The sequence below is a fragment of the Pseudogymnoascus destructans genome (genome assembly GCF_001641265.1).
Source record: "Pseudogymnoascus destructans isolate 20631-21 unplaced genomic scaffold scaffold_15, whole genome shotgun sequence".
In the NCBI taxonomy this organism is placed as follows: domain Eukaryota; kingdom Fungi; phylum Ascomycota; class Leotiomycetes; order Thelebolales; family Thelebolaceae; genus Pseudogymnoascus; species Pseudogymnoascus destructans.
The window spans coordinates 69,202-85,489 of NW_020167534.1; the positions used below are offsets into that span (position 1 = coordinate 69,202).

Sequence of the window (16,288 nt, forward strand, 5' to 3'; positions counted from 1 at the left end):
AGAGGTGGTATTCCAAAGACAAGTGCTTTAAATGACGCTACCCCCCTGCATGTGTCTGTTGTCAGTGTGATGTTTTCACGGATGCACAGACTCAAAAGGTAGTCAGGAACTGTCATCACGTGATGTCGCGATGACATTGTGATAAGCAAGTCGCGTAACTATGGTCAGTCTGATTTGTAATAACAGCAATCAACGACGCGTCGAGTACCGCAACTACGATTGAACTCGACAACCATCTTCAAGGCACATACAGCTTTGAAGCATTCTGAAGAGCAATGTAAGTGACATTATTCGGTCAGCTAGCCACGTCATCTAATAAGTCACAGGACGATTCAGTCTACAGCCACGAGCGATGACAAAGAAAACGCGTCAACACCAAAAAGTGCAGCTCCTAAGCGGCTCTATGGTGGAACACCACAGTCTGTAGATAGGCTTATTCGCCCATTTAAATGCCCCGGCTCGGCCGTTGCAACTCGAGTTTGCGAGAAACCAACGCGAAAGCGACGAAAGGTTGACTATGGAGGAGCAGATGGCGAGAAGGAGGATGGAGAGAAGCCGTGGACAAACGAGGACCGCCTTGCGCTGGCAAATAGGGACGTCAACAAATTCCCAGTCTTCCAGGTCAAAGATAAGAAGACGATGTTTAGGCAGCGTTTCGCGGTCCCATTGATCAATAAAGATGTTGGCGGCTATAATCCTAATCGACCGCCTCCGACGCTGGGACTAAGGCAAGGAGCTGTCTTTGTTGCAAAGCCGCTCCACGACCCGGCCGGAGAGTTTGCGATTGTGCTATACGACCCTACTATTGACGATGTACCGAAAACGATAGAAGACGCCAAGAAAATCGAGAGCAGCCAAGAAGTGGTAAAAGTGGACGAGCCCATCATTCACAAGAGTCTGGCAGATATTCTGGGTATCAAGAAGAAAGTCGAAGGAGAAAGACCGAAAGTGCCAGTGGTCATAGATCCAAGGCTCGCCAAGGTTCTTCGACCCCATCAAATCGAGGGTGTCAAGTTTATGTACAAGTGCGTCACAGGCATGATCGACGATAGGGCAAATGGCTGCATTATGGCCGACGAAATGGGACTTGGGAAAACACTACAGTGTATCACGTTGATGTGGACGTTACTGAAACAGTCAACAGATGCTGGAAAGCCGACGATACAAAAAGTCATCATTGCTTGCCCCTCGAGTTTGGTTCAAAATTGGGCCAACGAGTTGGTGAAATGGCTTGGAAAAGGCGCGATTGTGCCGTTCGCTATTGATGGCAAGGCGAGCAAGGAAGAGCTCACTCAACAGTTAAGACAGTGGGCTATTGCCAGCGGTCGGGCGGTGACAAGGCCTGTCATCATTGTTTCCTACGAGACACTCCGTCTTAATGTCGACGAGCTCAAGAACACACAGATAGGTCTTATGCTGTGCGACGAAGGTCACCGACTGAAGAACGGAGACAGCCAGACATTCACTGCGCTCAACAACCTAAACGTTTCAAGGCGAGTAATTCTGTCCGGGACACCTATTCAGAACGACTTGTCAGAATACTTCTCGCTGGTCAGCTTCGCGAACCCAGACTTGCTCGGCACCCGCCTCGAGTTTAGGAAGAAATACGAGCTTCCTATCTTGAAGGGACGAGATGCCGCAGGTACTGACAAAGACCGCGAGAGGGGTGACGATTGCCTTCGCGAACTGCTGGGTGTTGTCAACAAATTCATCATTCGCCGGACGAACGATATTTTGTCGAAGTACCTGCCAGTTAAGTATGAGCATGTTGTCTTCTGTGGCCTTGCGCCATTCCAACTAGACCTCTACAACTATTTCATCACGAGTCCCGAAATCAAGGCTCTTCTCAGGGGCAAAGGAAGCCAGCCTTTGAAGGCTATTGGCATGCTCAAAAAGCTTTGCAACCACCCTGACCTTCTCAACCTCTCCGACGACCTTCCGGGATGTGAACAATACTTCCCTGAAGACTATGTTCCAAAGGACGCCAGGGGCCGTGACCGAGATGTTAAGCCCTGGTACTCAGGGAAAATGCAAGTCCTCGACCGTATGCTGGCGCGCATCCGACAAGATACGAACGACAAGATCGTCCTCATCAGTAACTACACCCAAACCCTCGACATATTCGACAAGCTATGCCGTTCCCGCGGCTACGGCTCCCTCCGTCTCGACGGCACAATGAACGTATCCAAGCGCCAAAAGCTAGTCGACAAATTCAACGACCCCGACGGCCCCGAGTTCGTCTTCCTCCTTAGCTCCAAAGCCGGTGGCTGCGGCCTCAACCTCATCGGCGCTAACCGCCTCGTCCTCTTCGACCCCGACTGGAACCCCGCTGCCGATCAGCAGGCACTAGCAAGAGTCTGGCGTGACGGACAGAAGAAGGACTGTTTCGTGTACCGCTTTATCGCCACAGGCACCATCGAGGAGAAGATCTTCCAGCGCCAGAGCCACAAGCAGTCGTTATCATCGTGTGTTGTCGACTCGGCGGAGGATGTAGAGAGGCATTTCACGCTTGATAGTCTGAGGGAGTTGTTCCAGTACCATGGCAAGACGACGAGTGATACGCATGACACGTTTAAGTGTAAGCGGTGTAAGCCGGATGGGAAGCAGTTTTTGAAGGCCCCGGCGATGCTGTATGGTGATACGAGTACGTGGAATCATTTTGTGAATGCGGGGATTGAGAAGATTCAGGATTTGCTGCTGAGGCAGGAGTTTGGGGAGAAGGATGTTAGTGCGGTGTTTCAGTATATCTCGCATTAGAATGTGTGTGTACTTGGTTTTTTGGGATGTTGTTGGAAGAGCAGGAATTGTCATTAGCGGGGGTTTGGGAGGCGTTTGAAAGGGGCGGCGTATACTTTAGATAAGAGGGGGTCTGATTGACTTAATGCAAATGATAATAATGAAATATAACACCACATGGATATATCAAGCAAACGAAGCAATAAGCCGTAGAGTAAAATGTGTCTCCATTATAACTTCCGTAGAACGTGTTATCAATTATATAGGGTATCCTAAAGCTTCTACGGATGGTGTTACAGTATGTTACAATAATATGTTCTTACAGGGCCCAACAGGGCATCATAGCTGCCACAGCAATTCAAACCGACCAGGCCTCTATTCCTCTCTCTCAAGCGTATCCCTAATCCTAATCTGCCACGACTTGAACCGCCCCGGCGCAAACTCATTCATCGTCCACAGCAAATGAATCGGTGTCCTCTGCGCCTTCTGTTCCCTCGAAAACAAATACCTAGCCTGCATCTGCTGGATATCAGTGACAACATCCAGCGTCTCCTCATCAAGCTCTAACCCGGACTCCTCCATCTCCTCAAGCAGTCTGATGACACCGCTAAAGTCGTCGTACTGGAACCAATAGATCCGTAGCAGCTCATTGTATAATGCCGTCGTTCCACCGAGAACGTGGGAGACGAGACCTAGAGATTTGATTCGGGGTAGCACGTTACATGCTAGAGGCGAATGTTTCGCGAACGAGTGGTGCAGGAGACGTAATCCGTAGAGAAGGTATGAGGCGTACAACGGGAAATAGAGATTTATATCCAGTGGCTCGGGCGCTGGCGTCACACCCGTCAATTTCCCTGCCGCTGTCTCTACCGCCTTCTTGGAAGATTTGCCACCCTTCTTCTTAGGACGCGGCGCTGCTGGGGCCTTCCTTTCCTCGAGCCCGAGCCGTGGAATGAGACTGAAGACCTCCTTTTCCATGATCGCCCAAAGAGCTATATCCGTTGGCGCAGCGCGCATTGCGGCTTCTACTCTTTCTTGCTCCTGTTGTCGGAACTCCTTGTACTTGTCGACCGGTTTTTCTTGAGGGCGTTCGCTTGTCCGAGACGGCTTTCCTTCCAAGCCAAGCGCTCGTGCGGCAACGGCTCGGAGGGCTATGGGGTACTGCTTCAATGTATCGAGGTTCTTCTCGCGGGGCTGGCTTGTGAAGAGGGTGTTTTGTGGAAGGCGTACAGCTTCTTCCATGATCGAGTGGAGTTTCTCTCTTGCATTCTCTTTGTTGACCTCAGACAGGTCGACCAGCGATTGTTCCTGAGGTCTGGTACTCTGCGAACGAGCGTAGATGTCGGAAAAGATGCGCTGGAAGGTGTCTCGTTCTTCTAGTGTTATCGTAGACTCTCCCGGCCTCCTTGATGACGGGATAGTGAAGTCGGGTTCGCCCTCGTATTCCGAGAACATGTCTTCTTCTTCTGCGAATGGGTCGTAGAACGTGGCCATGTCGAACTGGATATCATCGGCCTCAGACACTGGATCGGTTGTCACTTTATCCGTTGATCGACCAAACGATGGCGAGTCCCATGGAAGATCCTCCTCTTCCTCTACTTTGTTGGACTTGCGGTCTACAATGTATCTCCTAATCAGAGGTCTGTCTTCTGATATGGGAGCCTGCGTGTTCGAAGGCGTGGCCGTGTCAGGGTCCTCTTTATCGCTCCAGAGGGTCCTGCTGACCCTTATACAAGAGCTAGCGTAGCTATGGAATAACTGGGATCGACTTGGGCGACAAAGCATCAGCCTTAGTGCTGGTTGTCGCATTGGCTTCCTGCTGCTGCACAGTGTCCTGGTCTGGTACAGAAACGGCATTGAAGAAGTCGCCGCTGAATGAATAGCCCTTGCGCCTTGGGAGGATATGTTGGAGGCCATCGATCGTTTTGATCGGCCCAGCAGCGAGGATGCTGCTCGAGGACACCGCTAGTTATTTCATCAACGTCTGAGGTGTACTTTGAGAATTCGAGTGGCCGCGTCTGGACTGATGAATTTGGGACAACTTTTTTTGGAGCCTCTTGTACGGAGGTCCGACGTCACTTAATTTACCAATAGCGCAGTCACGTTCCTACGCGACGCGGCGCGCCGCGCCAAAGTCATCTACATTGCGCCTGAACCCGCGCCATATCCATCGATGCGCGCGCCGCTTCGTGAGACGACATAATTTGTACAAATATTCGAATTAGAGACCATTGTTGCCATCATGGTTAAAAGGGAATCCGAAGATTTTACCGCCACCACGGCCAAAATGGAACCCAAATATTCCAAAATGAGCGCCTTTGAGCGCAAGAGACTCGAGAATATCGCGGCGAATCAAGCCATAATGAAGGATTTGAGCATAACAGCGAAGAAGATCATACCAAAGACAGCAGCCCCCAAGCCACCTCGATCGAAAACACCAAGGAAACGAGAACCGCCTGTGAAAAGAGAGGCTACAAGGCCAACGAGAACCAGTTCGCGGATTGCTGGGTTGGAGGCCGACGGCGAGGGAGCGAAGAGGAAATTCGAAGAGGAATTCCAATCCGCACAGGATGACGCCAAAGCGAAGAAGATGAGGGTAGCGGGAGACCTCAATTTAAGTGATATTGCGGTGGAGGGCAAGAAATGGACTAATGACGACAATTTCCTGACTTCAATCATGAGAGGGGCACAGCCATATGAGAGGACGTTTGACGATAGTGATATCAAAACTACTACGGATCAGGAGCTAAAATCTCTAAGAGAGAAAATGAGTGGGCTTGAGTTATACAAGACCTGGGAGCCAAATGGTGAGAACGGCTCGCTTTACCTTCATACCCCGCAAGTGCTGACAGTAATTCAGATATTAAAATCACACCGGAGCGCATATACTCCATGGGTTTTCATCCCACCCATGACAAGCCGCTTATATTTGCGGGAGATAAGATTGGAAACCTTGGACTATTCGATGCATCCCAGAAAGGAGAGGTGGATGATGATGGCGATCAAGTTGAAGGGCCGGTGATAACAGCATTCAAGCTTCATGCGCGAACGATAACATCACTCCTATTTCCTCCGAATCACACGGAGCTATATTCCGGTTCCTACGACTCCTCCATTCGGAAACTTGATCTTCAGAAGCAAGTTGCCGTCGAGGTTTATGCGCCACCATCGATGGACGATGACGAAGCAATTTCTGCTATCGACATGAATTCTAACGACCCTAACTTGATTTACTTCTCGAGACTGGACGGAGCGTTTGGAAGACATGATATGAGAACCCAGAAAGATACCGAAATATGGTACGTATCCGAGAAGAAGGTTGGCGGGTTCTCGTTACATCCGCTTCACCCCCATCTCGTGGCAACTGCCTCCCTGGATAGGACGCTAAAGATCTGGGATCTACGGAAATCTACTGGGAAAGGCGAAACTAGACAGCCCGGGCTCCTGGGCGAACATACCTCACGCCTGTCGGTATCCCATGCAGCATGGTCGTCCTCTGGCCATGTGGCAACAAGCTCATACGACGATACAATCAAAATCCACTCCTGTACAAAAGCAAAAACGTGGGGAGTCGGGCACACAATCTCGGAGGAAGATATGGAACCATCGGCCGTGATTAGACACAACAACCAGACTGGGCGATGGGTCACGATTCTGAAAGCGCAGTGGCAACAAAGGCCTGATGATGGGATCGCAAAGTTTGTCATTGGCAACATGAATCGGTTTGTCGACATATACACGAGTGAGGGAGAGCAGCTGGCGCAACTCGGTGGTGATGGGATTTCTGCTGTCCCTGCTGCAGCCGAGTTCCATCCGACTAGGAACTGGGTCGCGGGAGGAACTGCAAGTGGTAAACTATGCTTGTGGATTTGTGAACTGCCGTGATTGGGTTAAGTTAGGGTTAAGTTAGGGTTATGATAGCGTTATGGGGCACTAGATGTGGCTGGCTTTTGTCGTCTCTGTTCAAAGGACGCATAAATAGGGTCTTGTTGTCATCATTGAATATTAATCTCGGAATCATTCTGCTTTTGTATCCCGTACAGCTTGTTCGTACAGCTTGTTCGATTTCGTCAAATCGGAGTTTATCGCTGGGGACGGCTGGGATGGGATGTGCCTGGCCCGTTCCAACCCCTAAAATGAATGAGTGACGTCTTAGGCGTGGGGCGTGGGAAACTCCGTTAGTGGCGCTGTCCAATATACCGAGTAGTAACCCGTTTTCATCTCCGTACTTACTCTATTCTCTTGACTGGATCTTGAGAACCTCGGACCTTTTAACTGCCTTTAAACCATTGTGTTATTCGATCGCCGTTGACTTTAAGCTTCAGTTGGTCTAGGCTCATTGTTCAGAGAGTCATACTTGGCAAGCATATGTGATCTTCGTTTCCCTCGTTAGATAGACGACAACCTGAGGGGCTTATCGCAATCGGAACCAGTTCGCTGACCCAAATATTCACAACCACCCGCGCGGCCCCGTCGCCACAGACAAAACCCACGCCATCTTTGTCTGGGAGTACCAGATAAGCGTGCAAGAATCATGATACGATCCCGCGAAGATGTCAAGAAGCGGGTAGGCCGGAAGTTGACCAAGAAGAGGAGGGAAGACCGCCGGGTCACTATGGAGATCCCCAAGCGCTTTGAGGATGGCGATGACGCAGAAGAGGACTGCACGGCTCCCAAGGGACAGAACGGATTGATTAATCAGTCTGTATTTGGGATGATCGCAGCTGCACGTTCCCAAGCCGACTTCCATGCAAGATTCGACGGCCAGGATAGCGATGATGAGGAGGACGAGACGACGGAACCGGAAGACGCCTCAAGACCGTCGGAGGCTTCTTCCGGCCCTGCCACGACCAAAGCTCCTACAGATGAGCGTATATCACGACATAGATTTCATAGACGCAAGCTTTCCGATAATAAGCTTCTACGATCCTTATCGCAACTCGGCATCAAGAACAGAAACAAACATGCACAGCTATCGACAGCTTCAAGCGATCCGGTCACGCCGGAAAAGACCAAGGACACTGAAAGACATCATATAACACGGTCGCCTTTTAAAGGCCCTCCTATAATGAGCCAGATGCTCGAAGCAAAGGCAGAGGCGGTGCAGCGGGCAAGCTTCGATTCGAGGCGATCAGACTATATATCAGGGCAGTCGGACGATGGTGCAGATGGCGCAGAAGGTTCACCGAGCGACCTGGCGATACGGTTGATGGAGATTTTCGAGTTCGAGAGCCCCGAACTGGTTATTGATGGTAACTATCACGCCTTACTTTTTTAGATATATGCAGCTAATACGTCGTAGAATATCCTTGCTGGCTTATGAAGAGCGTACTGCTCCAAGGGTACATGTATCTTACCGAAAAGCACATCTGCTTCTACGCATATCTCCCTAAGAAATCGGTATGAAAAGCTCCCTACTAGTACTCTGATACGGTTCACTAAAAGCATGATAGAACGAGATAGTTAAATCAGGATATCTAAGCAAACGTGGACTCAAGAACCCAAAGTATAACCGCTACTGGTTCAACCTGCAAGGCGATGTGCTGTCATACTATACGGATCCTTCTGACAAGTACTTCCCATCCGGCAATATCGATCTCAGATATGGTATATCTGCAAGCGTTGTAGACAAAGAGAAACCCTTTTTCGAAGTTATAACCAACCACCGGAGGTATCAATTCCACGCCGACAGTATACCGAGCGCGAAGGAATGGGTGAAGGCACTTCAGAAGATTATGTTCCGTTCTCATAATGATGGAGATAGCGTCAAAATTTCATTGCCGATTGAGAATGTGATCGACGTGGAAGACAGCCCGGTGATTGACTTCGCGGAAACCTGCAAGATTCGAGTAATCGACAATGATGAAACATACGCTATTGATGAGGTACGTTCACGCCCCCTAGGCTATAAGAAGACCATATACTGACTTTGGGCTAGTACTTCTTCTCGTTTTTCAGCTTTGGAAAGCAAGCATTGATCATTCTTCGCACTCTTGTGTCGGATTCGGCAGCAAAGCAAATACCAGAAGGCCTGTTGGTACAGCCACGAGGAAACTCCGGCAGTAACAGCCCTAAGGCAGGTTCATCTAGGCCTAGCCTTGCGATTTCGACAAGAGAGACCAAACCGTTTCTAAACCATGGCAAGGCAACTTCTTCAGGGCTCGAAGAGAGCGTTAAGGCAACACTAACAGCTCTTATCTCGTCCCCTCTTCACGTACATAGTCCGAGAGCTAGCGGCGACTTTTCTAGAGCAAGCTTTGACATCAACCAGAGAAGTACTAGCCAGACTAGAGCTTCGAGACGCAGTATGGATGTTAGCAGATTTAACTTGGACGGGCAAGGTAGAAATGGGAGTCCCAGCAACGACAGACGAAGCTTCAGTAGGGATCGGTTACCCGAGAAGAAGAATTCTGAGAAGCAAGATTCGTCCGACTCATATGTTCATTCGATGGAAGAGTCCTCGGCCGCTGCTCAATCAGCTAGCGAGGATGTCGAAGGGTCTGCTAGTCAGATACTGAGGGGCAGCGAAGGATTCTTCCAACCTACTATCCATCGCTCTGCATCTACACCAAGGCGCCGAGATGATACTCAATTGCCTGGGGGTCCGCTGCTACCACAGACACCTATGCTACTACCACACGCAGCAACGATTGACGCATATGAACTGCCAAAGCTAACTCAGGCTGATAATGCGTCTTCACCTTCTTTACAGACCTTAGCTAAAGCTGGTGCATACCCGCTGCAGAGGGCAGCTGGCTTTGCTAACTACCTCAACCGCCATTCAAAACGCATGAGCACCCTTCTTGCAACGGAGTCTATGGGATATGTTGAGAAGGTCTCGGGGATGTGGAAAGGTGGGAAGAAGCATTACGACGAGCCACTAGGCCACGGGCTAGAGGATGACACAGACGATGAAGGTGGCCAATCTGATGGAGCTGAACATCGCTTCCAAGCCCATTTTGCCCTTCCAGCTGGCGAAAAGTTGCAGGCGGCATATTTTGGCTACTTTCACAGAGTACTACCTCTCTATGGCAAGATCTACATTAGCAATCGCTCGTTTTGCTTTAGAAGCCTTTTACCTGGCTCTCGCACAAAGCTGATTCTGCCACTCAAAGACATTGAAAATGTAGACAAAGAGAAGGGCTTCCGCTTTGGCTATTCTGGGCTAGTTGTCGTTGTTAAGGGGCACGAGGAACTCTTCTTTGAGTTCGGACAACCCGACGCAAGAGATGATTGCTGTGTCACTTTACTTCAGAACCTCGAAACGATTCGCTACCTTAAGGAATCGGGCTTGCTGACGCAAGAGGAAGAGGAAAGTGCAGCATGGGCGGTTGCGGAGAATAAGGCTTTGCAAGAAGCTCGTCAAGAATCACGGCAGCATAGCCATGACCTCGAATTGCCAACTACTGTGGAAGGCGCCTCAACTGAGACGGCCCCTATAATGTTCGACGACCCCAGAGCGTCGATATTAAACTTTAAGCCCACGGAGTCGCTTCGCATTACTTGTTTAACAATTGGCTCGCGCGGAGATGTTCAGCCATACATAGCGCTATGCAAGGGATTTATAGCGGAAGGACATAGGCCAAAGATCGCGACACATGTTGAATTCAAGGATTGGATCGAGGGCCATGGCATCGAGTTCGCTCCCGTCGGAGGCGACCCGGCTGAGCTTATGCGCATTTGCGTTGAGAATGGCATGTTCACATACTCATTCTTGAAAGAAGCGTCAACGAATTTCCGCGGTTGGATCGATGACCTACTTTCTTCGTCTTGGGCGGCTTGCCAGAATTCAGATGTCCTCATCGAGAGCCCCAGCGCCATGGCTGGCATACATATCGCCGAAGCGTTAGGAATTCCATACTTCCGCGCCTTTACGATGCCCTGGACAAGAACGCGCGCCTATCCCCATGCCTTTGCCGTGCCAGAGCACAAGATGGGCGGAGCGTATAACTACATCACCTACGTCATGTTCGATAATGTCTTCTGGAAAGCCATTGCGGGCCAGATTAATAGGTGGCGTAAGAAGGAGCTTAGTCTCCCTCGCACCACCCTGGAGAAGATGCAGCCCAATAAGGTGCCATTCCTGTACAACTTCAGTCCCTCGGTCGTCGTGCCACCGCTCGATTACAGTGACTGGATCAGGGTGACGGGGTACTGGTTCCTCGACGAAGGCGCCGGTTATAAGCCACCTAAGGAGATCTCCGATTTCATCGCTAAGGCTAGGGCTGATGGGAAGAAGCTCGTCTATATTGGGTTCGGTTCTATCGTTGTATCAGACTCGGCTGCTCTCACGAAAACGGTAGTCAATTCAGTGCTAAAGGCCGATGTTCGCTGCATCCTATCCAAAGGATGGTCCGACAGACTCGACAAGATCGGCGCAACCGAGCCTGAAGTCCTCCCAGAGGAAATCCTGCAAATCAAGTCTGCACCCCACGACTGGCTGTTCACGCAGGTTGATGCTGTAACCCATCACGGTGGTTCTGGAACCACTGGAGCGAGTCTTAGAGCTGGCAAGCCTACGATTATTAAGCCCTTCTTTGGAGACCAGTTTTTCTATGGCGGGCGAGTGGAGGACCTTGGTGTTGGGATTTACCTTCGGAAGCTCAATGTGAGCGTCTTCGCGCGCGCGCTGTGGGAAGCTACGCATAGTGAAAGGATAATTGCCAAGGCGAATCTGCTGGGAGAGCAGATCAGAAGCGTGAGTTTCCTTTCCATCTTTAATCACTTGAATATGTAGACACTAATAAACTTATAGGAGGATGGCGTGGATACGGCGATACAATGCATATACCGCGACATGGAATACGCCACTGGTCTCATTAAGCGGAAGTCCGGCAGCCACGAAGGGTTAGCTGAAGATATCGAGGAGAGCTGGACGTTCATAGGCGACGACAACGACCCGGAACTCATGAGCCGCATTCACGCATGGGATCCGCGTGTGGTACTTGCACACTCGAGGGACTTCACGGAATCACAGCCAAAGGATGCGGCCAAGCCAAAGTCTCTGGTTCCGACGCCAACGTGTGAGACTCCGCTGCCTGCTGAACAGGAGGCGGGAAGCAAGTGATTTGGTGCAGGGGTAGGATTGGACGTATATTACTAATATTGTGACGAGGCGCTGTTGGTGATGGGGGAGCGTTTTTACGATTGGTATGGACGGTGTTATCGAGTGCTGGCCTTGATGATAGATTGGCATGGTGGAGTGTAGGTGGTTAGTAAATCCGTAGCCCTATGAGCATATACAAGACACTCCTTATATATAGGTTTCTATTCCTTTGTATAGCCTCATATGGCCTCAAATAAGCTCCAAGAACGATGGTCGCGGCTGTGCAAGGAGCAAGGGATCGGTTGTTGCCTTAGGACGTCTATGCATCCCACCCCAACAATCCAACCAATCACTCCACCCGACTCCTTCGCCCGCAACGGAGGCAAATGGCATAAAAGGTTGCTAAGGCCCCCCGACCTTCGAAAAGCACCTTTCAGAAGTACGGAAGCGGCCGCACGAGCATGGTATCTGCCTGAGCAACCACTACCACCATTTTAATTCACAGACGACCCACAGAGTGACGTGCATCTGTCTCTTCTATGAATTCCTAGCTTTGCACAACAAAGAAATGCAAAGGGACAAGGACAAGGACAAGACTGCCATTGTTATTGATTGGTTACTTTGAGGCTATTGGGCATGGTTGGACTAATGGCCATTTGTTGAAGTTGCGCTTCATATACGATCGAGAGACCCTATCTCACGGCAAGACATTACAAGTGAGTTATCGCCCTCCATTGTCGCGAAGCTTTCTAGAACTTCTGGAAGACGAAGACTTCGATGCATACCTGCGCGAATCGCCACTGAGGCCGAAGTGTGCACTGCTAACCACGCGCCCTCTCAGATTAGGCCCCCCCATCGAAACATATCCCACATGCTTTCGCCGACAGCTCCAAGCCAACGGAGGAAACAAATATGGGAAAACCGCTCAACCTAGGGAAGAAACTGAAGTACCCCATCACTGTCAACAAGCTTCTCAAATCCCCCGGCGACTCGTTCGCCAAGGGCGACGCCATCTTCGAGTACAGCTTCAAATGGAAGAAGGAAGTCGGAGACGCGTTTGGTGACAAATGGGAGGAGGAGATTACGACGATTGTCAGCTTCGCCAGCACGGCGGATGGGAAGCTGTTGCGATGGCAGATCAGACCGGGTATGGTCATCAATAATGACCAGTCCTGCGCTGAGATCGATGAGACCTGCTCGCATGCCGTTCAATACGCGGGTCTCTGCGCGCTGTGCGGGAAGGATATGAACGAGACCTCGTGGGCTACGGACACTGTCGACGCGCAGCGGGCGCAGATCAACATGATACACGACCAGACGCTGCTGTCGGTGAGCCAGGACGAAGCATCGCGGGCGGAAGAGCAGTTACAGCGGCGACTGTTGAAGAACCGGAAGCTGTCGCTCGTGGTTGATTTGGACCAGACGATTATCCACGCCTGTATCGAGCCGACGATTGGCGAATGGCAGCGCGACCCGACATCCCCGAACTACGAAGCTGTTAAGGATGTCAAGTCGTTCCAGCTCCATGATGACGGCCCCCGTGGTCTGGCGTCGGGATGCTGGTATTATATCAAGATGCGCCCGGGTCTAGCGCACTTCCTGACCACCATTGCCGAGAAATACGAGTTACACGTTTATACGATGGGAACGCGGGCATATGCGCAGGAAATCGCAAAGATTGTTGACCCTGAGCATAAGCTCTTCGGTGATCGAATCATCAGCAGAGACGAGAATGGGAGCTTGACGGCAAAGACTCTTTCAAGACTGTTCCCGGTGGACACGAAGATGGTGGTGATTATAGATGACCGAGCGGACGTATGGCCGCGGAATCGATCGAATCTTATCAAGGTTGTCCCATACGACTTCTTTATCGGCATCGGAGACATCAACTCGAGCTTCCTGCCTAAAAGGGAGGAAACCCCAAAGGTCGCCCCGGCGCCGCCACCGGTCGCACCAATGCCCGACACGGAGGAACCTACAGAAGGTACAATTGCTGAAGAAGGCACTGCTGAGGGCGAGGTCCAGGTTAAGCGCGACGTGCTGAAATCGAAAGCGACATCCACCGACACCACCGAAAGCATGAGCGCTCTGGAAGAACTTGTCGCTATGGGAGGCGGGGATGACCCGACCGTCCGTGAGATCCAAGCCCAGGAGCAGGCACAGTTTCTGGAGAAGCAACTCAAGGAACGGCCACTACTTCACATGCAGCAGCAGCTCGACAAAGAAGATAACGCTGAGGTCGAAGTGGCTGCGAATGGAACTGCCGAGGAATCGGAACATACTGATGATTCGGCGTATAATCACCATCGACACCATCTACTAAAGGACGATGATAACGAGCTTGCGTATCTCAAAAACCATCTTCTTGGCCTGCATAGGATGTTCTATGAGCAGTACGATAAAGCGCTGATTAACGCCAAAGGAGACCGCGTGGCTCATCTTCGGCCTGGAGCGACAAAGAAGGTCCAGATGAAAGACGAAGCCGCTGACCTCCAAATCGTCCCTGACATCGGGGAAGTAATGCCGCAAATCAAGTAAGTTATATCTTGCCAACGCTACCTTTATGAAACTTATACTTACAATTCCAAAGGTCGGACAGTCTGCGCGGCACAAGCATAGTGCTGTCTGGCCTAGTGCCGTTGGGTGTTGATGTATTGAGGTATTTACACAAATTTATTAAAAGATTTAAGGAGGATTTGGCGTTGGCGTTTGATATTATTAAGTACAAGTACATGGCTAAACAGTTGAAACGCAGGTCCGAAATAGCGATACAGTCGATGAGCTTTGGAGCACAGATCCACACAAAGTAAGTATATGAAAACCTTGGATTTGAAGATACGGTTTGCTAATGATCATGTAGGATATCGCGTAAAGTTACACACCTTGTTGTTGCTGCGAATCGCACTCGGACGCAGAAAGTTCGCCAGGCTACAAGCTATCCTCACATCAAGATTGTGAATCAGCAATGGCTAGTCGACTCGATGAGTAGGTGGGAGAGGGTCGACGAGACACCGTACTTGGTATGTAGACTCTGCCCAGTCCAGAATGAACCCTTTGTTTCCAAAACGCCACATTTGTTACGCCTCAAAGATAAGACTAATAAACACAGATAAACATCCATTGCGAAGATAAATCTACCCAGCCAGAACTCTTCTCCAACGGCCGAAGCCTCGACGACAGCGACGACTCCGGTGCAGAAGGCCATTCTAGCCACGACGCCGACATGCCCGATGATTTCGAAGGCGGCCAATCCCCCATAGAAGGCCTCAAAGACGTCGACTGGAGCGGCGTCGACGCTGAACTCGAAGAATTCATGGCAAGCGGCAGCGAGAGTGACAGCGAAAGCGTCGCGAGCAGTACGTTCCTCCCCCCCTTCTCCCCCCAACCCACCGTCAAAGCCACTCCCTAACTTTACCCCTGCAGATACAAGCGACCGCAGCCAACAAAGCACCATCAGCATCCGCCGCAAACGCAAGCTCGCCGCCAGCAGAGACGGCGAAGAAACAGACGAAGAGAGCAACATATCCAAAAAGCAGCGTCTAGCACGAAACCGCACAACCGGGCTCAAGACCGTCAAAACGCCCAACTCGGCGTCGGGGTCGAGCCTGCCGACGCCGGAGAAGACGGCTGCGGAGGATGGGGATGAAGCGCATCAGACGGACACGCAGGATGAGGAGTTTGATAATGATCTTGAGGCGGAGATGATGGCGGAGTTTGAGAAGGGGGGTTGGGATAGTGGGGAGGAGGGGGATGATGGGGATGATGGGGATGATGGGGATGGCGGGGGTGGTGGGGGAGGTGGGGGTGGGGGCGGGGGCGGCTAGATGGGAGGGATTCATGATATGGTCTGTCTTTCTTGTTTTAGCGTGGCTTGAGCATGTACTGGGTGGGCGGTGGTGCATTTGGAGGCGTTATTGGGAGGGGTTGCGAGTCTGGCGCACTGTGTAGGGTATATCTGTCTGGGAGGTGGGGTTTGAGTATGCACGATCGGTGGTTGGTGAGAGGGAGTTCTAGATACCTTGGCCACTCAATATGCAATGAAATGATCACTCTGGACGGAAATGCTAAGCTCTTCTTATTACTCGTGCTGCCTAAAACTCTGACTATACATGACACCAATGACCACAGTAACTATGATTGAAATAAATACTCGATTATTGACGTCTATTATTGTCATAGTTACTCAAGAAACGACTAAAAAAAGAGAAATCCCATCAGCCTCGATTGTTAATGCCAATCCCCAGCGCAGAGATAAACACACAAAGGGGATATGGTTTAGTGGTATAACGCTTCTTTAGCATAGAAGAGGTCCGGCGTTCGATTCGCCGTTTCTCCAGTGTTTGATTGCTTAGGCATTTATTTTTTATTCTTTGATTCTAGCTGTGGATACGCGATCTAATATGGATAGGGGGAATATTTCCCTTTTTCCTCGCAGCGCCCCCTCTTTGGAGCTTCACGTGACATTTTTGCTTAATTGAAGGCGGTGGCAGAATCGCGTAGATTCGC

The 16,288-nt window shown here is 50.6% G+C and overlaps 5 protein-coding genes and 1 non-coding gene across 6 annotated transcripts; 5 read left to right on the top strand and 1 right to left on the bottom strand.

Moving 5' to 3' along the window:
• Positions 1-130: 130 nt before the first annotated feature.
• Positions 131-2,757, top strand: RAD54 (DNA-dependent ATPase rad54; the record flags this gene model as incomplete). Its single annotated transcript, XM_024468162.1, has 2 exons — positions 131-138; positions 327-2,757. The coding sequence occupies 2 exons, from the start codon at positions 131-133 to the stop codon at positions 2,755-2,757; spliced, it is 2,439 nt and encodes an 812-aa protein (XP_024322819.1).
• A 204-nt stretch (positions 2,758-2,961) lies between these two features.
• Positions 2,962-6,723, top strand: VC83_04533 (uncharacterized protein). Its single transcript, XM_024468164.1, has 2 exons — positions 2,962-5,543; positions 5,597-6,723. Exons 1-2 carry the CDS (start codon positions 4,979-4,981, stop codon positions 6,619-6,621), a joined length of 1,590 nt encoding a protein of 529 aa, XP_024322821.1. The 5' UTR covers positions 2,962-4,978; the 3' UTR covers positions 6,622-6,723.
• On the bottom strand, positions 3,112-4,653 carry VC83_04532 (uncharacterized protein; the record flags this gene model as incomplete). The annotated part of the gene is made up of 1 exon (XM_024468163.1): positions 3,112-4,653. The coding sequence occupies one exon, from the start codon at positions 4,651-4,653 to the stop codon at positions 3,112-3,114; it is 1,542 nt and encodes a 513-aa protein (XP_024322822.1).
• On the top strand, positions 6,724-12,237 carry ATG26 (Sterol 3-beta-glucosyltransferase). The gene is made up of 5 exons (XM_024468165.1): positions 6,724-7,988; positions 8,039-8,136; positions 8,190-8,621; positions 8,675-11,434; positions 11,492-12,237. The coding sequence occupies exons 1-5, from the start codon at positions 7,271-7,273 to the stop codon at positions 11,801-11,803; spliced, it is 4,320 nt and encodes a 1,439-aa protein (XP_024322817.1). The 5' UTR covers positions 6,724-7,270; the 3' UTR covers positions 11,804-12,237.
• FCP1 (Carboxy-terminal domain (CTD) phosphatase) lies at positions 12,238-15,522 on the top strand. The gene is made up of 6 exons (XM_024468166.1): positions 12,238-12,498; positions 12,624-14,316; positions 14,373-14,441; positions 14,538-14,588; positions 14,643-14,802; positions 14,892-15,522. The coding sequence occupies exons 2-6, from the start codon at positions 12,695-12,697 to the stop codon at positions 15,189-15,191; spliced, it is 2,202 nt and encodes a 733-aa protein (XP_024322816.1). The 5' UTR covers positions 12,238-12,498; positions 12,624-12,694; the 3' UTR covers positions 15,192-15,522.
• Positions 15,523-16,045: 523 nt separating this feature from the next.
• On the top strand, positions 16,046-16,118 carry VC83_04536 (the record flags this gene model as incomplete). The annotated part of the gene is made up of 1 exon: positions 16,046-16,118. It is a non-coding gene; the product is annotated as a tRNA-Ala (tRNA).
• Between the last annotated feature and the right edge of the window lie 170 nt (positions 16,119-16,288).